Below are 27,627 nucleotides of genomic sequence, written 5' to 3'. Positions count from 1 at the left end.
CCTTCCCTATTGTTTTTCTGAGTAAAACATACATACAATGGCAGAGTCGAAAATCTTAAGATTTAGGACATATAAAATTAATAGAAGTCTGATTCTATCATTCAAAAAGAACACGATAACATTTCTGTTCACCTTTCCCATATTGACACAAGAAAATTTTACCTTAGTTTTAGTTGAAATTTTTCTTTTTATTTTCTTAATGTAAATATTATTTTAATTACTATTTTTCATTTTATGACTTTTTCTATATGTACCATCCCGGATTCTGAACTTCTAGACTAATTTGGTAGAGAAAAAAACATGTGATTAATGTAGCTGATAGTTTTTTTATTAAAAACACAGGCATGTGTGTTTCAGGGAAGAGCTAAAGGTAAACTCCTTGTCCCACACCTTTGCTAAGAAAATAAATATGCCTTCTATGTAATTACTCTACATCAAATTGTGTTTATAGTTAATGGGTCTATAACCTGACTAAATTACTTTAAGATATAATGATTACTTCTAGTATTTCATCTGGGACAAATTTTGAACTTCATTCTAGAGGTGTCCTTGGACTGAGGTTGGTAGAAATGGGTATGGATTGTGTTTTAAATAAAAAATGGGACCTCTCTCTATTCTCAAAATATTCTCTTTTTCCCTCTTCACCCTGAAATTTTGACTAGTGATTATAATTGGTGTTGGAGGGGTCAGGTCATTTCCCTTCATGTAATTTATTTTCAAAACAGAGAATGACAACGTGTGAGACCAGGATTCAGCTTTTGAAACACAAGCACTTAATCTCCAATGGTGCCCCTGTCTCTGTAGAGATGCACCTGTCCACCCAGCAGAAGTTGGACGGTGTGCACCTGCATTCCCCATGAAAGCTCTGTTGCCATGGCGATGAAATGATGTAAGATGCCCGTTTTTTCCAACTGCCAGTCTCTGAGCTGAGCAGTTCAACTCTGATAACGAGTGAGTTCTCAGATCTGTACCTAGTGTCTTCGAAGATGGGCAATCTGATTTGTTGCTGCGGTGGTATGTTCATAAAGATCTTCTTAACACTGTCTGCTACTAACTGGACAGTTAGCTGTTGCTCAAAATATTTTTTCATGGTTTAAAATCTCCTCTCTCTATCTGGTCGTACGGAGTTATGGATATGTTTTGTAGTTTTGTTTTATCTCTTGATTTTCGGTTATTCTATCAAGATAGCTCCCTTGATATTTTTTCTCCATTGAGAAAAATGGACTATATCCTGCACCCCTTTCTTGTCACCACTAGGTATTCCTAGGAGAAAACATACGGCAATGTCTATTGTAATGTAGGATCTTTTAAAACTCCAAAAGTATGTATTCAAATTACTCATTACAGAAATGTAGAGTGGATCCAGAATGGTTGATATGGAAGGTATCCATCATTGTTTTTAACATGCTTTCCCTATACTCTTTATACCAAAAAGGGGTATTGGGTTCAGTATTTGGGGAGATGTGTTCCTTCATTCACATAAAGAGTTGTCCAAAGAGACCCGAACAATATGAGAGTTTCAACCATTTGTGGCCCCCAAACACACATTTACTTTTATCCTTTGGGTGTTATCCAGAATTACACTGTGTACATTGGATCACTCTGGAGAACAATCATGAATATTTCTGGTCAAGGGTCACAGAGAGTGGGATCCAGGGGTCACCAACAGCTTTTTTTTTCTTTTTTCTTTTCTTTTGTGTTCCTTTTTCTTTTATGCCTCTGATTCTGTCAAAACTAAATTATGTTGAGGTAAAATGATAGTTTTTAGGCAAAGCAAAGCAGCTGTGTGTCATAGAACAATGGTCTGGGAACTCAGAGTCCCAGGTTTGAATCCACCTCTGGAACTTGCAAAATTGTAAGGTCTCGTTTAATATCTATACCCTCTAATGAATCTTTCTGACCACTTGTCATACACCGCACACTTTCCATGCAATAATTCATTCAATGCCATCACAAACATATGTGATGGTTTGTTACTCTTCCTACTTCTCAGGAGGAGAAACTGAGGCACAGAGATTCTTGTGTCCAGGGGCATGAACTCCTAAGAGTCAGGATGTGAACCCAGGCCTGTAGTCCCAATGCTCATGCTTTAACTACTGAGCTGCACTTCTACTTAGCCATGGGATCACTGGCTGTGCAAAGCAATTCCAGCATGTGTGTGTATGTCAGGAATCACCTGGACCAAGGAAAATCCCACATGCTATCTACTATTATGAGGTAGTCTCTGTGGTCCCATAGCCCAGGGAAACTCTCAAGCCAGATTATTATAGAACTTGCCGTAGTCACTAATATGAAAAGGATCTAGAAATCTTACATGGTTCTGGTCAGTTCAAAGATTCTGAAAGTTTGGAGGCACAAGTTAGGAAAACCTGGTCAAATTCTGCCAGTGCTGAGCTACTCCTCAGCACTTGGCCTGAGTCCAGTAAGGACTGAGGAGATCCTTTAGAGGTGTTGGATGGCATTGTCAATACGAGTGAGCCCTAGTAATGCTGAAGTTCTGTGAGCCTACCCGTGAGACAACGAAAATGAAGCCTCAAAGTACCAATTCACGATGAACCTTGTGCCATCACCCTCATCGCTGCTCCCTTGTACAGCTGAGTTAGAGAGCTGGTCAGCGCCTGCTCAGTCAGTTTCATGGTGTGGTCATTCTTCAGGACACGGCACAAATCTGATTAAGAATCGGGAACATGACGGGCTGGTGCCTTACTCAGCTGCTGGAGCATGCATCTCTTGCTCCCTGGGTGACGAGTTCAGGCCCCGTTGCATGTGGTGTGTGAAGACTCATTCAGGAAAAAAGATCCAGGGACATAATGTAGTATATTCGGTAACATTATCAGCATGAGCCCTAAAAACAGCTTGATTCCCAAGAACTACACGCTTTAGGGGCCGTGACCAATAAGAACTCAAACATTTGATTACTAGCCCGGTGTCCATCCTCCTTGTCTTGACACTCTCACCCATGCTCCAGTGGGGCCTTTGCTCCTTAATGAACTATCCCATTGCTTGCTAGTAAATGAAAGCCAATAGCTGACATGCTTAATGAATACATATCCGGGTAGCATCGCAAGGCAAGACTAGAAGAAAAATAGCACATAATTAATAATACTGTTTGGTTTTCAGTGGTGGGCTTTCCTTATGTACAATTTGTTAATCATTCATGAGCTTCATAACAAAGGATTTATGATTAAACAACACAGACTGCTGTGCCTAGATTTGAATCTAGTCTCTCAGTAAAGGGTTGGTTATAATCACCTGGGAGAGTCCTTAGGGAGAGTCATGGCGGTGGAGGGGGAGGAGCCTTCTCCAGGCCGTGGGTATGGAGGGGTCCATCTAAAAGGAGATGGGACATGGGCCCCTGCCACTGCAGGGTCTCAAGAAGGATGAGGAGTCCGTACAGATCAGATTTTGGGGAAGGAGGAGGAACTGGGAAGGGGCCCACTCAGAGCCAGTACAGCCCCTGCCCTCCACCAGCCAGGCCTTAGTCCTGGCTGCTCAGATGGCTCCACAGACCAATAGTCAGTGCCACGTTAAGTGTCCCAGCCTACACTCAATAAACCATCAAAGCACCAGCCCGATGGGCCAATTTGGCAGTTAATTCACAGTAGTTGCTCATGCTCAGCCAGGCTTAGTCAACTGAAGGAAAGCTAATTCTGGGCAGAGCCGTCACGTGACAGTTGGTTTGGAATGTCGTGGCTTCAGAGTCAGCTTGGGAGCTGAGCAGACCCCTGGCCACTGAAAGTGGCCAAGTGGCCGTTGGGGAAGGCTCCTTGTGAGAGCCCTGGTAGTGTGGAGGCCGGGTGAGGATGGCCACTGTTGGGCTTCCCCTGCTCCTTCAGAAGGGCTTCACTTGGTGGTAACTGCATTGTGCCTTGGGTCAGGGGTTGAAACCTAGAGTTGGGAGGCTGAGTTAGGATTTGCACTTTTCTCCTAGCTTAGGCACCTCCTCCAGGGCATCAACTGTCTTCCACAGAGACCTTGGGGAGGAAGATTTGATAAAGAGACTGGGGGAGCACCTGGCTCAGGGGTTCAAGGCATGATCTCAGGTGCCCTGGGAAGGTCCCAGATTTTCAGGGATCTCTGTCCCCGGGCAACATCTACATTCCTATCCTGGACCTCCCACTCTTCAGAATAGTGAATCTTGGTGAGTCACTTAATCTCTCACAGAAAATATGGGTCACAGGCCCTGCCCTCTCTGCCCCACGGGGTTGATATGGGGATCCCAGGAGGTGGTAACAGGACTTCCCCATGAGCTGTAAAGCGTCCTAGCCATGGACAGGATGAAAAGGAAGCTTCCATCCTCCTTTGTCCTGTAGCCATCCAAGTCCCCACTCTAGATTCAACCACTACCAAGTGTTTAGGTTAATGTTCCAGACATTTAGTGACTGAACACTTAAACACACTGCTTCTGAACCATCGGTCATTTTTTTTCCGAAGACTTTTCCTGCATTTAGTCACTTTCAACTTCATACCATAGCACTAGTAAGCAGCCCCTAAGAAAGTTTTCATTGTGCAGTACAGGGAACTTAGGCACAGCCCAACAGGCACCAACCCCATGCTCTCAATGACTGGATTGTTCTGATTTCTATACTGTCTCACCCAGATAAAGGTATTTGCCCAAACAGTGTCTGTTGGGGCTTTTCTTCTTTTTCTTTCGTGGTAAGGGGACTCAACCTACAAACTCACTCTTACTGATTTTCAAGCAGTTCATCACAGGCCCTATGTGGCAAGGTAGGTTTCCAGAACTGACTTCTTTTGTATAAATGAAACTTGGTGCCCCGAACACCAACATTTCCTCCCTTTCCCCTCCCTCCAGCCCCTATTCTATTCTCTGTTCCTATGCATTTGACTATTTTAGGTTCCACATGTAAGTGTCATCCTGCAGTGTTTGTCTTTCTGTGTCTGGCTTATTTCGCTTAACACCAAGTCCCCCAGGGCCATCCATGGTGTCACAACTGACAGGATTTCCTTCCTTTTGAAGGCTGAATAGTCACCCATTGTATGGACACACCACATTGTCTTTGTGCATTTGTTCATCAATGGACCTTCAGTTGTTTCGCTATATTAGCTTTTGTGAATGCAGAACACGGGAGTGTAGGTATCATTCAGAAGACCAGATTTCAATACTTTTGGATGTGTTAGCCCAAAGTGGGATTGCTAGATCAAATGGTACTTCTTTTTTAAATGTCTTGAAGCACTTCCATATTGTTTTTTCATATTGACTGCGTCAGTTTACATACTCTGTTGGGCAACTTTCAAAAGGTCATTGATTGATTGATTGATTGATTGATTGAATGATTGATTGAGGGAGCGGGGTGGAATCCCAGGCAGGGATTTGATCCCAGACACCTTGAGATCATGACCTGGGTCGAAATCAAGAGAGGGACACTTAACCAACTGATGAAATAATCAATATGGTCAGGAAGATCGGGCATTCCTGCTGGAATCAGTGTGGAAGCTACCCTTAACCCAGGTTCCCTGCAGGACAGAGGCTTGATGGTGTGGAGAAAAGACAGATTTCTGAGGGGGAAACCTGTGTCTATGTTTACAGTGAGAGAAGACAATGTATTCACAGTGCTGTTGTGTGTGTGTGTGTGTGTGTGTGTGTGTGTGTGTGTGTTTGAGACAGGCAAAAACTGAGGGACAGGGAAGCACACAAAGAGAATGAGACACACTCATAAGAGAGAGAGAGACAGGTGAGAGAGAGAGGAGAGATGTGTGTTGACCCAGGAGACACGTACCACTGACACTACACATTACCAATGTCTACACTCTCAAAAAACTACTCATACTGCACACGCCAAGAAATACACTTGAGCGTGGCTCCTCAGTACCATTCAGTCCATGCAGGTAACCAAAGCCTCTGTATGCTCTGGCCAATGTTCACATGAAGAAAAGTCCCTGAGTTATTCTTGAGCACCACCAACAATATACTGAGGTATATTCTGTGTCCTTCTAGGTGTCCGAAACGAGGAAACACTGCGCGCCAATCATGCAAGGAGGTATGAGGTTGCTGCTGAGGTGAGCTTGCCAGTATTTCCCTGAGAAACACAAGTGCTATGTTAGAGTCTTTCCAATCAGCTTCTGTGGTAAATATGACAATGTATATTTTCGATGATACTGTTACTATCCGTGATGGGGAGAGTGGAGAGTGGTTGCCTCTAGCCAACGGTCACCTTGGTCAGGGAGACATTGACCACTGGCAGTGCCAAACCTGGTAACAAACAGCGTCCTAGGATGATTTTCGGCAGCCGCACTTTTTCCTTCTGGGTGAACCATTTTGTAGTCTGCATCCTCAGTGTTCTTTAGAGACACATCCCCAGGAGAAACAACTTCTGACAGGCATCCTATTCATTGGCTTTTGTGGCCTTCGACTCAACCGCTGAGTCCCATCTTGTATCGTAAAGACGCAAAGGGAACTGAAGAGTGGTGCCAATAGTGTATGTCATGATCTCACCCTGATGGTGTTTTCTTTCCTGACATTCAGGTGGCCGAAGGAGCACAGGACACGGGTATGTATCCCGGAAACTGTCTCTTGCTGAGAAAAATGTTTAGATGGTGATGCAGGTGGGGCATTGTTGTTGACTTCAGTCTGGAGAGCTACCCTAATTCCAGAGGCCTGGGAGGACTGGTGCTTGTGAGTGGGGGGGAAGGACCTACGTCCCAGGTGACAAAACTATGGGATGCTTCTACACTAGGAGAAAGATAATGAATTCCTCGAGTGGGGTGTGTTTTTGTGGGCATGAGTCCCGGGGTGGTTCTGTGTGTGTGTGTGTGTGTGTGTGTGTGTGTGTGTGTGTCACGTGATGGTGACTGTGAATGTGTGTTGAGTGTGTTTTCTTGGGAGACACACAGACTAAGCCACACAAAATGAGACAGACACACTGCAAGAGAGACAGAGACAGAAAGATACATGTGGGTTTGCCCAGAGAACAGGTGTCACTGACACTGCACAATGATTAATGTCTACATTCTCACACACTCCTCCTACTGCACACCTCAAGGAATACTGCTGTGCACGGCTCAGCAGTAACATTTAGTCCATGCAGGTCACCGAAGCCTCAATATGCTCTGGCCCATGTTCATATCAAGGAACAGTCCCTGAGGTATACTTGAGCAGCACCAACATGGTACTGACAGGTGTTGTGGTCTTTCTAGGTGTCCCCGAGGAGGAAAGACGGCGGCCCCATCCTGTGCCCAGTCAGCAGGCTGTTGCTGAGGTGAGCTTCCTGTCTTTCCTTGAGGAACACAAGTGCTTCCGTAGAGTCTTTGCAATCAACATCTGTTGTAAATGTGACAATGTACCGTTGAGGTGATAATGTTATTTTCCCTGTGGGGAGAAACATGTTGTCAATTTCCATGGTTGTTTCTTGCCAACTGTCCCCTTGGTCAGGGGGACATTTTCCACTGGCAGTGCCAAACCTGCTAGTAAACAGCGTCCTAGGATCTTTTTCGGCAGCCGCACTTTTTCCTTCTGGGGGAACCATTTTGTAGTCTGCATCCTCGGTGTTCTTTAGAGACACATCTCCAGGCAAAACGACTTCTGACAGGCATATTATCTTTGCTTTTGTGGCCTTTGACTCAAACACTGTGTCCCATCCTGAATCCCAAAGTCACCAAGCGAACCGAAGAATGGTACACATACTGTACATCATGATCTCACCCTGATGGTGTTTTCTTTTCTAACATTCAGGTGGCCGTAGGAGCACGAGAAGAAGGTATGTGTCCTGGAAACTGTTTCTTGCTGAGGAAAATGTTTCGGGGGAGGTGTAGGTGGGGCATTCTTGCTGTCTTCCGTCTGGAGAGTACCCGGATATCAGGGTCCTGGGGGAATGTTGCTTGAGTGTGGGGTGGAAAGTCCGATATCCCAGGTGAAATCTATGTCCATGTTTCTACAGAGGAGAGAGATAATGTATTCTTTCTGTGCAGTGTGATTCTGTGTGCACGAATCTTGGGGTTGTTTTGTATGTGTCTGTATGTTTCATGATTGTGAGTGTGTATGCGCATGTGTGTGTGTGTATGTTTCTGTGTGTTTGTGTGTTTTCCTAGGAGACTCAGAGCCAGAGAGACAGAGCCACACACAGAAAGAGACAGACACATTGGAAGAGAGGGAGAGAGAGTGAGAGATGTGGGTGTGCCCAGGGATATAGGCCACTGACACAGGACAATGACCAACATCTACAATGCAGAGTCCTGGGAGGACTAGTGGAAAGACCGAAGTCCTAGGTGACAATCTAGGTCATGTTTCTACAGTATAAGAAAGCAACTGTATTCCTTGTGTGTGATGTAATTTTGTGTATTGACTCTGGGGGTTGTTCTGTATGTGTGTGTATGTCTTAGGATCGTGACTGTGTATGTTGTGTCTGTTTGTGTCTTTTCTTGAGAGACTCAGAGACAAAGCCACATACAGAAAGAGGCAGATACATTGAAAGAGAGAGAGAGAGAGAGAGAGAGAGAGAGAGACAGAGAGAGATGTGGGTTTGCCCATGAGATATGTGCCAATGACACTGAAAAATGACCAAAGTCTACATTCTCAAAACTCTCTGCATACCGCACACTTCAAGGAATACTGCTGAGTGTGGCTCAGCAGTAATACTCAGTCCCTACAGGGAACAAAAGCCTCCATATGCTCTGGCCCATGTTCATGTAAGGAAGAGTCCCGGAGGTAATCTTGAGCAGCACCAAGAAGATACTGACATGTGATCTGTTTCCTTCTAGATGTCCCTAAGGTGGAAGAGCTGAGGGCCCTTCGTCAAATGAGGCAGCAGGCTTTTGCTGAGGTGACTTTACCTGTCTTTCCCTGAGGAACACAAGTGCTTTCTCAGAGTCTTTCCAATCATCTTCTGTTGTAAATATGACAATGTACATTTTAGTTGGTATTGCTACTTTCCCTGCTGGGGAGAATGGTGAGTGGGTGGCTCTTGCCATTTTTAACATTGGTCAGGGGGCATTTACCACTGGCCATGCAAAAGCTTGTAAGAAAGAGTGTTATCAGCACTTTTTCATCAGCAGCAATTTTTCCTACTTGGGTGAAGAATTTTGTACTCGGCATCCAAAGTGTTCACGAGAGACACATCCACAGGAAAAACAACTTCTGACAGGCATCCTATTCATTTGCTTTTGGGGCCCTTGACTCAAGCACTGTGTGCCATCTGGTTTCCTAAAGTCAAGAGGAGAACCAAAGAGCAGTGCTATGAGTGTACATCATGGTCTCACCCTGATGGTGTTCCTTTTCTCTACATTCAGGTCCTGGCAAGAGCAATGGAATGTGGTATGTATTTTGGAATCAGTCTCTTGCTGATGAAATAATCTATATGGTCAGGACGCTGGGGCATTCCTGCTGGCCTCATTCTGGAGAGCTACCCTGACTCTAGGTTCCTTGTAGGACCAAGGCTTTAGGAGGTAGAGAAAAGACAGATTTCCCAGGGGAAAAGCTATGCCCATGTTTACAGTGTGAGAAGACAATGTATTCACTATGTGTTGTGTGTGTGCGTGTGTGTGCGTGTGTTTGTGTATGCCCGTGTGTGTGTTTGAGAGAGACAGAAATGAGAGTCAGGGAAACACACAGAGAACAAGACACACTCATAATAGAGAGAGAGAGTGAGGTGAGAGGGAGAGAGATGTGTTTTCCCCAAGAGACATGTGCCACTGACACTGCACAAGACGAATGTTTACATTCTCAAAAAACTCCTCTTATTGCACATTTCAAGGAATAATGCTGACGGTAGCTCAGCAGTAACATTCAGTCCATGCAGGTGACCAAAGACTCAATATGCTCTGGCCCATGTTCATATCAAGCAACAGTCCATGAATTATTCTTGAGCAGCACCAACAAGGTACTGAGGTGCATTCTGTGTCCTTCTAGAAGTCCCTAAGGAGGAAACGCTGCAGGAACTTCCTGAAAGGAGACAGCAGGCTGTTGCTGAGGTGAGCTTGCCTGTTTTCCCCTGAGGAACACATGTGCTTTCTTAGATATTTCCAATCACTTCTGTTGTAAATGTGACAATGTATGTTTCAGATGATATGGTTATTTCCCTGGTGGGGAGACTGGTGAGTGGTTGCCTCTTGCCAACTGTCACCTTGGTCAGGGGGACGTTTACCACTGGCAGTGCCAAACCTGGTAAGAAGCAGTGTCAAAGGATCTTTTTCCTCAGCAGCAATTTTTCCTGCTTGGTGAAGAAATTTGTAGTCGCCACCCTAGTGGTCTTGGAAGACACATCTCCAGGAGAAACAACTTCTGACAGGCATCCTATTCATTTGCTTTGGGGGACCTTTGACTCAACCACTGTGTCCCATCTTCTATCCTTGAGTCACCAAGAGAACTGAAGAGTGGTGCAAATAGCGTATATCATGATCTTACCCTGATGGTGTTTTCTTTCCTAACATTCAGGTTGCCGCAGGAGTACAGGAGAAAGGTATGTATTCTGGAAAAAAATTTCCTGCTGAGGAAAATGTTTAGATGGTGATGTAGGTGAGGAATTCTTGTTGTCTTCAGTCTGGAGAGTTACACTGATTCCAGAGTCCTGAGAGGACTTAGTCTAAGGTGGGGGGGGGGGAAGACCGATGTCCCAGGTGAAAAACTATGTCCACGTTTCTACACTATGAGAAAGATAATGTATTCTTTGAGTGTGGAGTGATTTTGTGTGCATGAGTCTTGGGGTTGTTCTCTATGTGTCTGTGTAGCACGACTGTTAGCGTGTGTGTGTGTGTGTGTGTGTGTGTGTGTTTCAGAGAGTCAGAAACGAGACAGTCACATTGAGAGAGAGAGAGAGAGAGAGAGAGAGAGAGAGAGAGAGAGAGGAGAGATAGCAAGAGATGTGTCCTTCCCCAGGAGATATGTGCCACTGACACTGCACAATGGCCAATGTCTACATTCTCCAAACACTCCTCATACTGCACACTTCAAGGAATACAGCTGAGCGTGGCTCAGCAGTAACACTCAGTCCATGCAGGTAACAAAAGCCTCCATCAACTCTGGCCCATGTTCATATCAAGGAACAGTCCCTGAGTTATTCTTGAGCAGCATCAACAAGGTACTGATGTGTATTCTGTGTCCTTTTAGATGTCCCTAAGGAAGAAAAGCTGCGTGCCCTTCCTGAAAGGAAGCAGAAGGCTGTGGCTGAGGTGAGCTTGCCTGTCTTTCCCTGAGGAACACAAGTGCATTCTTAGTGTCCTTCCAATCATCTTCTGTTGTAAATATGACAATGTACATGGTAGATGATATTGTTACTTTTGCTGGTGGGGAGAGTGGTGAGTGGCTGCCTCTTACAAACTGTAACCCTGGTCAGGGGGATATTTACCACTGGCAGTGCCAAACCTGGTAAGAAACAGTGTTATTGGATATTTTTCGTCAGCAGCAATTTTTCCTACATAGGTGAAGAATTTGGTAGTTGGCATCCTAATTGGTCTTGAGACACATCACAGGGAAAAACAACTTCTGACAGGCATCCTATTCATTGGGTTTTGTGGCCTTTGACTCAACCACTGTGTCCCATCTTGTATCCGAAAGTCACCAAGAGAACTGAAGAGTGGTGCAAATACTGTATATCATGATCTCACCCTGATGGTGTTTTCCTTCCGAACATTCAGGTGGCCGTAGGAGCACGGGAGAAAGGTATGTATTCTGGAAACAGTTTCTTGCTGAGGAAAATGTTTAGATGGTGATTAGGTGGGCATTCTTGTTGTCTTCAGTCTGGAGACCTACCCTGATTCCAGAGTCCTGGGAGGACTTAGTCCAAGGATGGGGGGGAAAGACCAATGTCCCAGGTGAAAAACTATGTCCATGTTTCTACACTATGAGAAAGATAATGTATTCCTTGAGTGCGGAGTGATTCTGTGTGCATGAGTCTTGGGGTTGTTCTGTTTGTGTATCTATGTCGTGTGATTGTGTGTTTGTGTGTGTGTGTGTTTGCTTCAGAGACTCAGAGACAGAGACACAGAAACACACACAGAAAGAGACAGTAACATTAAAAGAGAGAGAGAGAGAGAGAGAGAGATGTGGGTTTGCCCAGGAAATATGTGACACTGACACTGCACAATGACCAGTATCTACATTCTCAAAAAACTCCTCATACTGCACACTTCAAGGAATACAGCTGAGTGTGGCTCAGCAGTCACATTCAGTCTATGCAGGTAACCAAAGCCTCCGTATGCTCTGGCCCATGTTCATATCAAGCAACAGTCCTTGAGTTATTCTTGAGGAGGACCAACAAGGTACTGACGTGTATTCTGTGTCCTTCTAGGGGTCCCTAAGGAGGAAGAGCGGCGGCCCCTTCCTGAAAGGAGGCAGCAGGCTGTGGCTGAGGTGAGCTTGCCTGTCTTTCCCTGAGGAACACAAGTGCTGTCTTAGAGGCTTTCCAATCAACTTCTGTTGTACATATGACAGTCTACATTTTCGAGGATACTGTTACTTTCCCTGATGGGGACAGTGGTGAGTGGTTGCCTCTTGCCAACTGAAACCTTGGTCAGGGGGACATTGACCACTGGCAGTGGCAAACCTGGTAACAAACAGTGTCCTAGGATCTTTTTGCGCAGCAGCAACTTTTCCAGCTTGGGTGAAGAATTTTAGAGTCGCCATCCTAAGTGGTCTTGGCACATACATCCCAGGGGAAAAAAAACTTTTTACAGGCATACTATTCATTTGCTTTTGGGGACCTTTGACTCAAGCACTGTGTGCTATTTGGTTTCCTAAAATCAAGGGGAGAACCAATGTGCAGTGCTATGAGTTTATATCATGATCTCACCCTGGTGTTGTTTCCTTTCTCTACATTCAGGTCATCAAGAGAGCAATGGAATATGGTATGTATTTTGGAATCTGTCTCCTGCTGATGAAAGAATCTATATGTTCAGGAAGCTGGGGCATTCCTGATGGCATCAGTCTGGAGAGCTACCCTGAAGCCAGGGTTCTGGTAGGACAGGGGCTTGAGGGTGTGGAGAAATGACAGATTTCCCAGGGGAAACCTATGTCCATTTTTAGAGTGTGAGGAAGACAATATAATCAGTGTGTGGGGTGTGTGTGTGTGTGTGTGTGTGTGTGGACGCACAAGTGTGTTTGAGAGAGGCAGAACCTGAGGGACAGAGAAAGAGACAGGGAAACTTACAAAGAGAATGAGACACACGAGAGAGAGAGAGAGAGAGAGAGAGAGAGAGAGAGAGAGAGGTAAGAGAGAGAGAGAGAGAATGCGTGTTTCCCCGGGAGATATGTGCCACTGACACTGCACAATGTCTGATGTTTAGTGTCTCAGCAAACTCCTCCTACTGCAGACTTCAAAGATTATTGCTGAGTGAGGCTCAGCAGTCACACGCAGTCCATGCAGGTTACCAAAACCTCTGTATGGCCTGGCCCATATTCATTTCACAGAACAGTCCCTGAGTTATTCTTGAGCAGCACCAACAATGTACTGACCTGTTTTCTGTGTCCTTTTAGGAGTCACTGTGGAGAAAAAGCTGCAGTCCGTTACAGTAAGGAGGCAAAAGACTGTTGCAGAGGTGAGCTTGCCTGTCCTTCCCTGAGGCATACAAGTGCTTTCTTAGTGTCTTTCCAATCAACTTCTGTTCTAAATATGATGGTGTACATTTTAGATGATATTGTTACTTTCCCTGGTGGGGAGAGTGGGGAGTGCTTGCCTCTTGCCAACTGTAACCTTGGCCAGGGGGACACTGACCACTGGCAGTGCCAAGCATGGTAAGAGACAGTGTCAAAGGATCTTTTTTGTTCGCAGCAATATTCCCTCCTTGGGGGAAGAATTTTGCACTCTGCATCTTAAGTGTTCTTTAGACACATCCCCAGGGAAAACAACATCATACAGGCATCTTATTCATTTGCTTGTGTGGCCTTTGACTCAACCACTGTGTCCCATCTTGTATCCTAAAGTCACGAAGAGAACTCAAGAGTGGTGCAAATACTGTATATCGTGATCTCACCCTGATGGTGTTTTCTTTCCTAACATTCAGGTGGCCATAGGAGCTCGAGAAGAAGGTACGTATTCTGGAAACAGTTTCTTGCTGAGGAAAACATTTACATGTTGATGTAGGTGGGGCATACTTATTGTGTTCAATCTGGAGAGCCACCCTGATTCCAGAGACCTGGGACATCTTAGGCCAAGTGTGGAGGGGGGGGTGTGAAGTCCTAAGTGAAAACTATGTCCATGTTTCCACAGTATGAGAAAGATAATGTATTCCTTGATTGCAGAGTGATGCTGTGTGCATGAGTCTTGGTGTTGTTCTGTATGTGTCTGTATGCAGTGCAACTGTGAGTGTGTACGTGTGTGTGTGTGTGTGTGTGTGTGCGTGTTTACTTGAGAGCCTCACAGACAGACACAGAGGCACATACAGAAAGAGATAGACATATTGAAAAAAGTGAGAGAGAGAGAGAGAGAGAGATGTGAGTTTCCCCAGGTGATATGTGCCACTGACACTGCACAATGGCCAATGTCGACTTTCTCCAAAAGCTCCTCATAGTGCACACTTCAAGAAATACAGCTGAGTGTGGTCAGCAGTGACATTCAGTCCATGCAGGCACCAAAGCCTCCATATGCTGTGGCGCATTTTCTTATCAAGGATCACTCCCTGCGGTATTCTTGAGCATTACAGACAACGTACTGACATGTATTCTTTACGCTTCTAGGTGTCTGTAAGGAGGAAAATGTGTGGGCCGTTCCTGTCAGGAGACACCAAGGTGTCGCTGAGGTGAACTTGCCTGTCTTTGCCTATGGAAGACACGTTGATTACTTAGTGTACCTCCAGTCATATTCGGTGCCATAGGACTATGTACATTTTACATGATAGCATTCAATTCCGTGGTAGGGAGATTGGTGAGTGGTTGTCTCTTGCCAACTGTAACTTGGTCAAGAGGACATTAACCACTGGCAATGCCAATCCTGCTAAGAAACAGTGTCATAGGATCTTTCCTGAGCATCAATTTTTCCTGCTTGGGTGAGGAATTGTGTAGTCAGCACCCTAAATGGACTTGAGAGACACATCCCCAGGAAAAAACAACTTCAGGCAGGCATCCTATTCATTTGTTTTGGGGGACCTTTGACTCAAGCACTGTCTGCATCTGGTTTCCTAAATTCCAGAGGAGAACCAAAGACCAGTGCAATGCGTGTTCATCATGGTCTGACCCTGATGGTGTTTCTTTTCTCTACATGCAGGTTGCCGCGGGACAAACAGGATATGGTATGTACTTTGGAATCAGTCCCCTGCTGATAAAGTAATCTAGGTGGTCAGGAAGATGGGGCATTCCTGCTGGCATCAGTCTGGGGAGCTACCCTGACTCCAGGTTCCCTGCAGGACAGAGGCTTGAGGGTGTGGGGAAAAGACAGATTGCCCAGGGGAAAACCTGTGTCCCTGTTTACAGTGTGAGGAAGACAATGTATTCACTGTGTGTGAGTGTGTGTGTGTGTGTGTGTGTGTGTGTGTGTGTGTGTGTGTGAGTGCATGTATGTTTGAGTCAGACAGAAACTCAGGGACAGGGAAGGAGACAGGGAAACACACCAAGAGAAAGAGACACACACATTCATTAGAGAGATGGAGAGAGACACAGAGAGAGAGGAGAGACAGCGAGAGGTGTGCCCTTCCCTAGGAGATATGTGCCACTGACACTGCACAATAATCAATGTCTACATTCTCAAAAAACTCCTCAAACTGCACACTTCAAGGAATACTGCTGAGCGTGGCTCAGCAGCAACCTTCAGTCCATGCAGGTAACAAAAGCCTCCGTACGCTCTGGCCCATGTTCTTATTACGGAACAGTCCCTGAGTTTTCTTGAGCAGCACCAACAATGTACTGACGTGTGTTCTGTGTCCTTCTAGGTGTCCCTGAGGAGGAAAAGATGTGGGCCGTTCCTGTCAGGAGGCAGCAGGATGTTGCTGAGGTGAGCTTGCCTGTCTTTCCCTGAGGAACACAAGTCATTTCTTAGTGTCTTTCCAATCAACGTCTGTTGTAAATCGGACAATGTACTTTTTAGATGATATTGTTACTTTCCGGGGTGTGGAGTGTGGAGTATGGGTGCCTCTTGCCAAATGTAACCTTGGCAGGGGGACATTCACCACTGGCAGTGCTAAACCTGGTCATAAACAGTGTCAAAGGATCTTTTTCGTCAGCAGCAATTTTTCCTGCTTGGGTGAGGAATTTTGTAGTCAACTTCCTCAGTGGTCTTCAGAGACACGTCCCCAGGAAACAACAACTTCTGACGGGCATGCTATTCATTTGCTACTGGGGACCTCTGACTCAAGCACTGTGTGCCATCTGGTTCCTAAAGTCCAGAGGAGAGTGAAAGCCCAGTGCAATGAGATTTCATCATGATCTGACCCTGATGGTGTTTCTTTTCTCTACAATCAGGTGGCCGCGGGAGCAACGAAATATGGTATGTATTTTGGAATCAGTCCCCTGCTGATGAAATGATCTATGTGGTCAGGAAGTTGGGATATTCCTGCTGGCATCAGTCTGGAGAGCTACCCTGACTCTAGGTTCCCTGTAGGACAGAGGCGTGAGGGTGTGGAGAAAAGATAGATTTCCCAGAGGACAACCTATATCCCTGTTTACAGTGTGAGGAAGACAATGTATTCACTATGTGTTGTGTTTCTGTGTGTGTGCGTGGGGGTCTGAGGGTGACAGAAACTGAAGGACAGAGAAAGAGACAGGGAAACACATAAAGAGAAAGAGACACATGCTTTCATGAGACAGAGAGAGAGGAGAGAGTGAGAGGGAGAGAGAGAGGGGGGAGACAGAGAGAGAGACAGAGAGAGAGAGACAGACAGAGAGAGATTGGGGGGGGTGTGTATCCCCAGGGGATATGTGTCACTGACCCTGCACAATGCTCAATGTCTAGTTTCTCAACAAAACTCCTCATACTGCACACTATACGGATTATTGCTGAGCGTGGCTCAGCAGTAACATTCAGTCCATGCAGGCAACCAAAGCCTCCATAGGCTGTGGTGCATTTTCTTACCAAGGATCACTCCCTGTTGTATTCTTGAGCATTACCGACAGCGTACTGACATATATTCTGTATGCTTCTAGGTGTCCCTAAGGAGGAAACTATGTGGGCCGTTCCTGTCAGGAGACACCAAGGTGTTGCTGAGGTGAACTTGCCTGTCTTTGCCTATGGAAGACAAGTTGATTACTTAGTGTATCTCCAGTCATATTCGGTGCCATAGGACTATGTACATTTTACATGATTGCATTCAATTCCGTGGTAGGGAGATTGGTAAGTGGTTGTCTCTTGCCAACTGTAACTTGATCCAGAGGACATTAACCACTGGCAATGCCAATCCTGCTAAGAAACACTGTCATAGGATCTTTCCTGAGCATCAATTTTTCCTGCTTGGGTGAGGAGTTTGTAGTTGGCACCCTGAATGGTCTTCAGAGACACATCCCCAGGAAAAACAACTTCAGATAGGCATCCTATTCATTTGTTTTTGGGGACCTTTGACTCAAGCACTGTCTGCATCTGGTTTCCTAAATTCCAGAGGAGAACCAAAGACCAGTGCAATGCATGTTCATCATGGTCTGACCCTGATGGTGTTTCTTTTCTCTACATTCAGGTTGCCGCGGGACAAACAGAATATGGTATGTACTTTGGAATCAGTCCCCTGCTGATGAAATAATCTATGTGGTCAGGAAGTTGGGATATTCCTCCTGGCATCAGTCTGGAGAGCTACCCTGACTCCAGGTTCCCTGTAGGACAGAGGCTTGAGGGTGTGGGGAAAAGACAGATTGCCCAGGGGAAAACCTGTGTCCATGTATACAGTGTGACAAAGACAATGTATTCACTGTGTGTGTGTGTGTATTGCTGAGTCAGACAGAAACTGAGAGACAGGGAAGGAGACAGGGAAACACACTAAGAGAATGAGACACACACATTCAGTAGAGAGACAGAGAGAGAGACACAGAGGGAGGAGAGACAGCGAGAGATGTGTCTTGCCCCAGGAGATATGTGCCACTGACACTGCACAATAACCAATGTCTACATTCTGAAAAAACCCCTCCTACTGCACATTTCAATGATTATTGCTGAGTGTGGCTCAGCAGTAACCTTCTGTCCATGCAGGTAAGGAAATCCGCCCTATGCTCTGCCCATGTTCCTATCAAGGATAAGTCCCTGAGCTTTCTTGAGCAGTACTAACAATGTCCTGATGTGTGTACTGTGTCCTTCTAGGTGTCCCTGTGGAGGAAAAGATGTGGGCTTTTCCTGTAAGGACGCACCAGGCTGTTGGTGAGGTGAGCTGGCCTGTCTTCCCTTGAGGAACACAATTACTTTCTTAGTGTCTTTCCAATCAACTTCTGTTGTAGATTTGACATTATACATGGTAGATGATATTGTTACTTTCCTTGGCGGAGAGAGTGGTGAGTGCTTGTCTCTTGCCAACTGTTATTGGTGAGGGGGACATTTACCAGTGGCAGTGCCAAACCTGGTGATAAATAGTGTGTTAGGATTAATTTTATCAGAAGCAATTTTCCCTGCTTGGGTGAAGAATTTTAGAGTCTCTATACTAAGTGAACTTGAGAGACACATCCCCCAGAATATATAACTTCTGACAGGCATCCTATTCGTTTGCTTTTGTGGCCTTTGACTCAACCACTGTGTTCCCTATTGGATCCTAATATCACCAAGAGCTAAAGAGTGGTGCAATCAGTGTGACTCACCTTCTTACCCTTATGCTGTTTTCTTTTCTATAGTTTCCTGTGGTCTCTGGAACCATGGAGAATGGTAGGTATTCAGGAATCAATCATTTGCTGTCTTTAGTCAGGGGAGTGCTTCTGATTTTGGGTTTCCATTGAAAGGAGGATCACAGACGTAGTCACAAAGCGATTTGTCGAAGGGTAAACCATGTTCATGTGTTTACAGGCACTCGTGTGGCATTCAGGTAGTGAGTTTCTGTGCGTGGAGACTGGGTGAGTCTCTTTGTGAACTGACAAGTGTGTGAAGTGAGCATGTATGTGCTTGTATGTGGTCTCTGTGTGAGAAGTTTATGTTCCTCTAGATTAACATGTCCCTAAAGAGCACAGTTGCTGGTGTGAACTTTGCCATTCATAAGAAAAATCCCATCACCGAGCTTCATGATGTGTGTCTGTAGGTCAAAGGATATAAATACGGACAATTTAAATATAGTTAGTATATTATACACCAAATATAGCTTGTTTAGGCTGAAAAAAGTCCTATTAATAGCCAGGAAAACATTCACAGGATTCTGAACGGGAAATATGTTTTCAGAATCCATAGGATTCTGTGAATCAAGACTTCAGTTCAAGGTAGACCTCAACTCTGAGGAGGCTGTTTCATTGCCTTCAGGGCACTTGGATCGATCCTGATTAAGGAGAAGGAGCCCTAATGGTATCTAATTGGCCTCTGAGGAAAGGAAGCTTATGGAAGTGATGAATTATGGAGGGGTTGGCACGGGCTGTGGGGATGGGGGCTGGATGGGGAGACGAGGCCCTTTAACCCCCAATTCCTAGCACTTTCTCTCACGCCTCTACTTTCTGAGGCAGACCCTGAATTTCTAGGCTGAGGTTGTCATCAGTAATAATTTCAGTCCTTGCTCCTGATCCTCCTTGTGTGGGGCACCCGCCAGTGCTGAGACTAGAGTGATCACAGAGTCCGTGCTCCATCATACTTCAGCAGTAAAGGGATAACTGCCCCAGGGTTACTGCCTTCCTGCCCCTCCTATCCTTTCTAAAAAGGAGATTCAAGGAGCCTGAGAAGGAATCCTCCCCCTCTTAGCTGGAGGGCTGGGGCAGGTGGCCCCTGGTGCAGGCATATGCCACACCCAGTTCTGGAGGGCATCTGAGAAGAGGATCCTCCAGCTTCTAGAAATCCTTTCTTTCAAGCTCTTAGTGTCCCAGGGGTGTGGAAGATAATGCCTGCTGTGTGTGGTCAAATGCAGGAATGAAACCAGCAGCCAGGCTCTAAGGATCCTTGCTCCTTCAAATACTTCAGCTTGAAAGGGTGAGAGCACGGTCCAGGGTCTTGGACTAGATGTTAAGCGGGAAATATTGAGGGGTTGCAGAGGGAAGACACGAAGGACATCCAGGCTATGTGAGGGTGGGAGGGGACACCACGGTGGCAGGATTATTTGAATCAGTGTAGCATCAGCACCTGGGCCCAGCCTTGTCCTCACCGAGGATGACATTTGGGCTCCTTCTGGGTGGGATGAGGCAGGACGAGCCGCCATGCCGGGTGAGGGTACCGTATGGACATCTTCCTAAAAGCCTGGGGAGAAGGGCGTCCTTCCTGTGCCAGCCTCTTCTCCACCTACCAGACACTTTCATTGGTGGACACTGGGGAGGAGCAGACAATGGAGTCAGGTCTCCTGTTCTCCCACCTGGGACACGCCAGCAGGGATGGAACCAGGGTCAGGCCAGACACAAGTACGTTTCCAGGCCTGATCCACCTGGCCAGGAGGGACCAGTTTTCACTTTTCACCTGCTTCTGGCCATCACCTGACAGCCAGTCCTTGTCTACACACTATTGGCCAAGGGTTGTCTGGCTGGAAACACATTCATACAAAAGGGATCTCATCCCATGTGACCAGGGCAGCTGTAGAACATTCTAGTTGCAGAGGAGGTGAGAGGGGCACAGGCTCCAGTGCACAGGGAGCTCAGCAAAGTGGTGGGGGCTGATCCCAGAGTGGAGGTGGTCCTTGCTGTGCTCTTTCCTGGCCCGAGGACATCAGTGTGAGAGTTTGTCTGAAAGGTATGGGAACTGACAGGTCCAAATACTGTCTCTGACCTTCCTTCCACTCACGGGCACAGGAGCCATAGCTCTGGATGGTCACTGCAAGGGCACCGACAGCCTCTCTGTCATTGCTCGTCCCCCAGGGGCTCAGCCCTAGGCAGCCCATGTTTGGCCCCAATAAGCGCCTGCTGTTCACAGCCTTGGGCTGGGAACTAGTTTAGGGGCAGAAAGGTCCCTCCTCAGCTCACCCAGGCCTGTTGGGCCCCACACTATGCTAGCTGTCTGCCCAGGCACTGGTCCAGATCAGAATGAGAAGGGTGGGCTCCTGAAGACAGTGAGGTACTCCCCCTCTGCCCCGCCGCTCTGATTACACCCAGCATGAGTGTGGGGGTGTCATGCTCTTCACTCTGTTTATAATGTGCCCCTGCTGGGATTCCCCTATGACCTGGGTGTTGACCTTCCATTCTAAGTGTCCCCAGGGCTTCACGCAGTGGCTGCCACATACGCATGAGCCCAGGGAGAACCTACCAAGGAATGGTCAGCTCAGGCCAGCAAGCTCCTCTGCAGAAACCTCCAGGACTGGGAGGTCACGTCTTCCTCATGTGTACATCCTAAAGCTGTGCTATCCAGGGCAGCAGCCACTTGCCACATAGCCATTAGCCGCCCTAGCCACGTTTCTGGTGCCCGGCAGACGCATGTTTACAACGCAGAACATTTCCACCCTCACAGAGGGTTCTTCTGGGCAGCTGCTCTGAGCCGGGCACAGGGTCTGCTCGTGGAACCCGCCAAACCCTATGTCTGTCTGTAACAGTTGGAATGTCAGGTTGCGCAGGTGGCACCTTCTTGCGTGGGTGAGAGCTATCGTGATCCACTGCAGCTGGGGAAGTACCAGATGAAGGGGGATCCTTTCTCTTGCTTGAAGGTTTGCAACTGTGGTCAATGCCTTGTGGAAGGGCTCTGCCTTTGCCAAGCCCAGGGAAGGTCTGAGGACCCAGAGGAAGGGCAAGTGATGCCGGCTGAGCCAGCATGGCCTCACAGGGAGTTGCAGGAATGGTGGAGCCCCTGTCTCTAATAACCTGCTTGCTCATGCTTGTGTCTCTAAAGATTGGGTGTTGGAGAGCCTGTCTGACTCTGGAACCGATGATGAATAGTCGTCAGATAGGGAACTGCACTCAGGTAGGAATCAATGGGAGAGGGTTTCTGGGAACAGCTGGCTTATACCTGCTGCTTTGTAGACTTAGAATGGGAGGTATGAAATCAGAAAGACAAAGCAAGGATGTGCGAAGCCTTGTTTTGTTCTTTTAATATAATAGTAGCGTCTTTTAATAGAATAGATGTGTTCTCCCTCTGGGCTTTAAATGTACTCTGTCTGTAACCATCTTTTTAAAGTTTTTTTTTTAAACCAAGTTGGTTAACATATAGTGTAATAATGGTTTCAGTAATAGAATTTAGTGACTTATCACTTCCATAGAACACCCAGTGGTCATCCGCACCAAGTGCCCTCCCTAATGCTCATCACCTATTTAGTACATCCCTCTACCCAACACCCTTCCAACAACCCTCAGTGTGTGAAGAGTTAATCAGTCACTTATGGACTGTCTTCATCTCTGTTTTTACCTTATTTTTCCTTCCATTCTCCTATGTTCATCTGTTTTGTTAGATTCCACACATGAGTGAAATCATATGATATTTGTCTTTCTCTGACTGACTTAATTTGCTTACCATAACACATTCTAGTTGCATCCACGTTGTTGCAAAAGGCAAGATTTCATTCTTTTGGATCATGGAATAATATTCTATTCTATGTAGATAGATAGATAGATAGATAGATAGATAGATATAAAAATAGGTATCTATATATAGACAGATATATATATATATATATATATATATATATATATATATATTCCTTATCCATTCATCAGTCACTGGACACCTTGGCTCCTTCCATAATTTGGCTATTATTGACAGTGCCATTATAAACACTGGGGTGCATGTGCCCCTTTGAGTCAGCACTCCCGTATCCTTTGGATAAATATCTAATCATGCAATTGCTAGGACGTAGGATAGCTCTCTTTGTAATTTTTTTGCAGACCTCCATACTATTTTCCGGAGTGGCTGCACTAGTTTGCATTCCCACCAACAGGCAAAAGTGTTCCCCCTTCTCCGCATCCTCGCCAACATCTATTGTTACCTGCGTTGTTAATTTGAGCCATGCTGACGGTGTGAGGTGGTATCTCATTCTGCTTTTGATTTGTATTGCCCTGATGATGACTGCTGTTGAGCCTCTTTTCATGTGTCTGTTAGCCGTCTGGTTGTCTTCTTGGGAAAAACGTCTGTTCATGTCTTTTGACCATTTCTTCCCTGAATTCCTTGTTTTTTGGGTGTTGAGTCTGCTAGTTCTTTACAGATGTTGGAAACTAACCCTTTATCTGATATGTCCTTTGCAAATACCTTCTCTGATTCCACCAGTTTTGTTGGTTGTTTCCGTTGCCGTGCAGAAGCTTTTTTTCATCTTGATGAGGTCCCAAGAGTTTTGTTTTTGTTTGTTTGTTTTGTTTTTGTTGTTGGCTTTTGTTTCCTTTCTCTCCTGAAACATGTCTATCAAGATGTTGCTGTGGCTGAGGTCAAGAGGTTGTTGCCTGTTTTCTCCTCTAGGATTGTGATGGTTTTCTGTCTCACATGTAGCTCTTTCATCCATTTTGAGTTCATTTTTGTGTATAGTAGGTAAGCGGTCCCATTGCATTCTTCTGCATGTCACTATCCTGTTTTCCCAATACCATTTGCTGAAGAGACTGTCTTTTTCCATTGGATATTCTGTCCTCTTTTGTCAAAGATGACTTGGCTATACACTTGTGAGTCCATTTCTGGGTTCTCTATTCTGTTCCATTCATGTATGTCTCTGTGTTCGTGCCAGTACCATACTCTCTTAGTGATTATAGCTTTGTAACATAGCTTGAGGTCTGGAATTGTGATGCTTCCATGTTTGGTTTTCTTTTTCAACATCACTTGAACTATTCGGGGTCTTCTCTGGTTCCATACATATTTTAGAATTGTTTGTTCTAGCTCTGTGGAGAATGCTAATGTTACTTGATAGGGACTGCATTGAGGCTGTAGATTGCTTTGGGGAGTATCAACGTTTGAACAGTATTTTTTCTTCCAATCCATGAGCGTGGAATGCCATTCCAATTCTTTGTGTCTTCTTCAATTTCTTCATCAGCTCTCAATACTTTTTAGCGTACAGATCTTTTACCTCCTTGGATACGTTTCTTCCTATGTATCTTATGGTTTGGGATGCAATTGTTAATGGGACAGATTCCTTAATTTCTCTTCCTTCTGCTTCATTATTGGTGTATAGAATGCAATTGATTTCTGTACATTGGTTTCATATCCTGTGACTTTGCTGAATTCATGTAACGGTTCTAGCAGTTGTTTGGTGGAGTCTTTTCTTTTTTAAAGATGAAATTCATTGTCAAATTGGTTTCCATACAACACCCAGTGCTCATCCCGAAAGGTGCCCTCCTCAAAGCCCATCACCCACTTTCCCCTCCCTCCCACCCTCCATCAACTCTCAGTTTATCCTCAGTTTTAAAGGGTCTCTTATGGTTTGACTCCCTCCCTCTCTAACTTTTTTTTCCTTCCCCTCCCCCATAGTCTTCTGTTAAGTTTCTCAGGATCCACATAAGAGTAAAACATATGGTATCTGTCTTTCTCTGGATAACTTATTTCACTTAGCGTAACACTCTCCAGTTCCATCCACGTTGCTACAAAAGGTCATATTTCATTCTTTCTCATTGCCAAGTAGTATTCCACTGTGTATATAAACCACAGTTTCTTTATCCATTCACCAGTTGATGGACATTTAGGCTCTTTCCATAATTTGGCTATTGTTGAAAGTGCTGCTAGAAACATCGGGGTACAAGTGCCCCTATGCATCAGCACTCCTGTATCCCTTGGGTAATTCCTAGCAGTGTTCTTCCTGGGTCATAGGGTAGATCTATCTTTACGTTTTTGAGGAACCTCCACACTGTTTTCCAGAGTGGCTGCACCAGTGTGCATTCCCACCAACAGTGCAAGAGGATTCCCATTTCCCCGCATCCTGTCCAGCATTCTATAGAGGTCTCTGGATGTGTTCACTTTAGCCACTCTGACTGTCGTGAGGTGGTATCTCAGTGTGGTTTTGATTTGTATTTCCCTGATGAGGAGTGGTGGCATTGAGTATCTTTTCATGTGCCTGTTGGCCATCTGGATGTCTTCTTTGGAAAAGTGTCTATTCACGTCTTCTGCCCACTTCTTCGCTGGAGAATGTGTTTGTTGGGTGTGGAGTTTGGGGAGTTCTGTATGGATTTTGGAAACTAGCCCTTTGTCTGATATGTCATTTGCAAATATCTTTTCCTATTCCATCGGTTGCCTTTTAGTTTTGTTGACTGTTTCCTTTGCAGTGTAGAAGCTTTTCATCTTGATGAGGCCCCAATAGTTCATTTGTGCTTTTAATTCCCTTGCCTTTGGAGATGTGTCAAGGAAGAAATTGCTGCAGCTGACTTCAGAGCGGTTTTTTCCTGCTTACTCCTCTAGGGTGTTGACGGTTTCCTGTCTCACATTCAGGTCCTTTATCCATTCTGAGTTTATTTTTGTGAATGGTGTAAGACAGTTCTCTAGTTTCATTCTTCTGCATGTCGCTGTCCAGTTCTCCCAGCACCATTTGTTAAAGAGACTGTCTTTTTTCCATTGGATATTCTTTCCTGCTTTGTCAAAGATGAGTTGGCCATACATTTGTGGGTCCAATTCTGGAGTCTCTATCCTATTCCATCGGTCTATGTGTCTGTTTTCGTGCCAATACCATACTGTCTTGATGATTACAGTTTTGTAGTAGAGGCTAAAGTCTGGGATTGTGATGCCTCCCGCTTCGGTGTTCTTCTTCAATATTACTTTGGCTATTCGGGGTCTTTTGTGGTTCCATACAAATTTTAGGATTGCTTGTTCTAGCTTGGAGAAGAATGCTGGTGCAATTTTGATTGGAATTGCTTTGAATATGTAGATTGCTTTGGGTAGTATTGACATTTTAACAACTTTATTCTTCCAATCCATCAGCATGGAATGTTTTTCCATTTCTTTGTATCGTCTTCAATTTCCTTCATAAGCATTCTATAGTTTTCAGCATACAGATCTTTGACATCTTTGGTTAGGTTAATTCCTAGGAATTGTATGATTCTTGGTGCCATTGTGAAAGAAATCAGTCACTTTATTTGTCTTTCTGTTGCTTCATTATTAGTGTATAACAATGCAACTGATTTCTGTACATTAATTTTCTATCCTGCGACTTGGCTGAATTCATGTGTCAGTTCTAGCAGGCTTTTGGTGGAGTCTGTTGGGTTTTCCATGTAGAATATCATGTCATCTGCAAAAAGTGAAAGCTTGACTTCATCTTTGCCAATTTGGATGCCATTGATTTCCTTTTGTTGTCTGATTGCTGATGCTAGCACTTCCAACACTATGTTAAACGACAGTGGTGAGAGTGGACATCCCTGTGGTGTTCCCGATCTCAGGGGGAAAGCTCTCAGTTTTTCCCCATCGAGGATGATATTAGCTGTCAGCTTTTCATAAATAGCTTTTAGGATGTTTAAGTATGTTCCTTCTGTCCCAACTTTCTCAAGGTTTTTCTTTATTAAGAAAGCATGCTGGTTTTGTCAAATGCTTTTTCTGCGTCGATTGACAGGACCATATGGTTCGTATCTTTTCTTTTATTAATGTGATGTATCCCATTGATTCATTTGCAAATGTTGAACCAGCCCTGCAGCCCAGGAACGAATCCCACTTGATCATGGTGAATAATTCTTTTTGTACGCTGTTGAATTCGATTTGCTAGTATCCTGTTGAGAATTTTTGCATCCATATGCATCAGGGATATTGGCCTGTAGTTCTCTTTGTTTGCTGCGTCTCTGTCTGGTTTGGGAATCAAAGTGATGCTGGCTTCATAGAATGAGTCTGGAAGCTTTCCTTCCCCTTTCTATATTTTGGGACAGCTTGAGAAGGATAGATATTATCTCTGCTTTAAATGGCTGATAGAATTCCCCAAGGGAAGCCATCTGGTCCTGGACTCTTATTTGTTGGGAGATTTTTGATAACTGATCCAATTTCTTCGCTGGTTATGGGTCTGTTCAAGTTTTCTATTTCTTCCTGTTTGAGTTTTGGAAGTGTGTGGGTGCTGAGGAATTTGTCCATTTCTTCCGGGTTGTCCCGTTTGTTGGCCTATAATTTTTCATAGTATTCCCTGATAATTGCTTGTATTTCAGAAGGATTGGTTGCTGATCGCTTAGATTCCACCCACATCTGCCTAATTTACCCCAATAACCACCAGAAGCCTAGCAGAACAGACTCTCCGGAGCCAAGCATAGACGAGAGGCCCACGGAAGAGGGTAGGAAGGGTGGAGAGGCGGTGCGCGCTACACGTATTGGCGGGAGGGAGCCAGAGCGGTGGAGGGGCAGCCAGCACACCCGGCAAGGAGGAGCCCCTGAGTCTGGCTTGCAAAAGCGGAGGGGCCGGATGGAGTGTGTTCTGACAGCCAGTGGGACTTAACATCTGGAATGTTATAAGTCAATTGCTATGCTCGGAGAGCGGGAGGGAGAGTTGTTGAGCCCCGGACAACAGAGCTCAGCTTGGCGGGGAACAAAGGCGCCCGAAGCGCCATCTCCCTCGCCCACCCCCCAGCCAAAATCCCAAAGGGAGCCAGTTCCCGTCACGGAACTTGCTTGCACCCGCAAACACCCAATGCTGTGCTTATGCGGATCCATCCCTCCGACAGGTCTGCCTCCCTCCCGTTGCCACTAGGCCCCTCCAAAGCGGACCACCGAAGGCAAAGCGAGCTGAGCCTGCACCTCCCGCCCCTGTGCACCTTGCAGACCCACCCCGGCTAATACGCCAGATCCCATCGAAGCAGCACCACAAGCCTGG

General features: G+C 45.6%; 1 protein-coding gene and 1 long non-coding RNA gene across 9 annotated transcripts in view; one reads left to right on the top strand and one right to left on the bottom strand.

Annotated features, from left to right (window-relative positions):
• Positions 1–27,627, bottom strand: part of LOC122478391 — a 42,260-nt gene that overhangs the window by 2,573 nt on the left and 12,060 nt on the right. The window lies entirely within an intron of this gene.
• LOC122478388 (caldesmon-like) lies at positions 683–27,627 on the top strand. Of its 8 annotated transcripts, none has more exons than XM_043572029.1 (22): positions 683–1,014; positions 5,957–6,018; positions 6,485–6,509; positions 7,156–7,217; positions 10,388–10,412; positions 11,060–11,121; positions 11,587–11,611; positions 12,240–12,301; positions 12,771–12,795; positions 13,424–13,485; positions 13,951–13,975; positions 14,624–14,685; positions 15,150–15,174; positions 15,811–15,872; positions 16,340–16,364; positions 17,021–17,082; positions 17,545–17,569; positions 18,159–18,220; positions 18,680–18,710; positions 21,780–21,851; positions 26,969–27,091; positions 27,505–27,627. In XM_043572029.1, the coding sequence occupies exons 1-20, from the start codon at positions 987–989 to the stop codon at positions 21,824–21,826; spliced, it is 864 nt and encodes a 287-aa protein (XP_043427964.1). In that variant the 5' UTR covers positions 683–986; the 3' UTR covers positions 21,827–21,851; positions 26,969–27,091; positions 27,505–27,627. The 8 variants fall into 8 exon arrangements, with proteins under 8 accessions (XP_043427964.1, XP_043427963.1, XP_043427962.1 ...); XM_043572028.1 differs by having other exon boundaries at positions 26,972–27,091; positions 27,479–27,517; XM_043572027.1 differs by having other exon boundaries at positions 27,479–27,517.

This window comes from Prionailurus bengalensis, unplaced genomic scaffold (assembly GCF_016509475.1).
Source record: "Prionailurus bengalensis isolate Pbe53 unplaced genomic scaffold, Fcat_Pben_1.1_paternal_pri Un_scaffold_58, whole genome shotgun sequence".
NCBI lineage: Eukaryota > Metazoa > Chordata > Mammalia > Carnivora > Felidae > Prionailurus > Prionailurus bengalensis.
The sequence above is the reverse complement of the archived record's forward strand: the minus strand, read 5'-3'. Positions and strand labels throughout refer to the sequence as shown.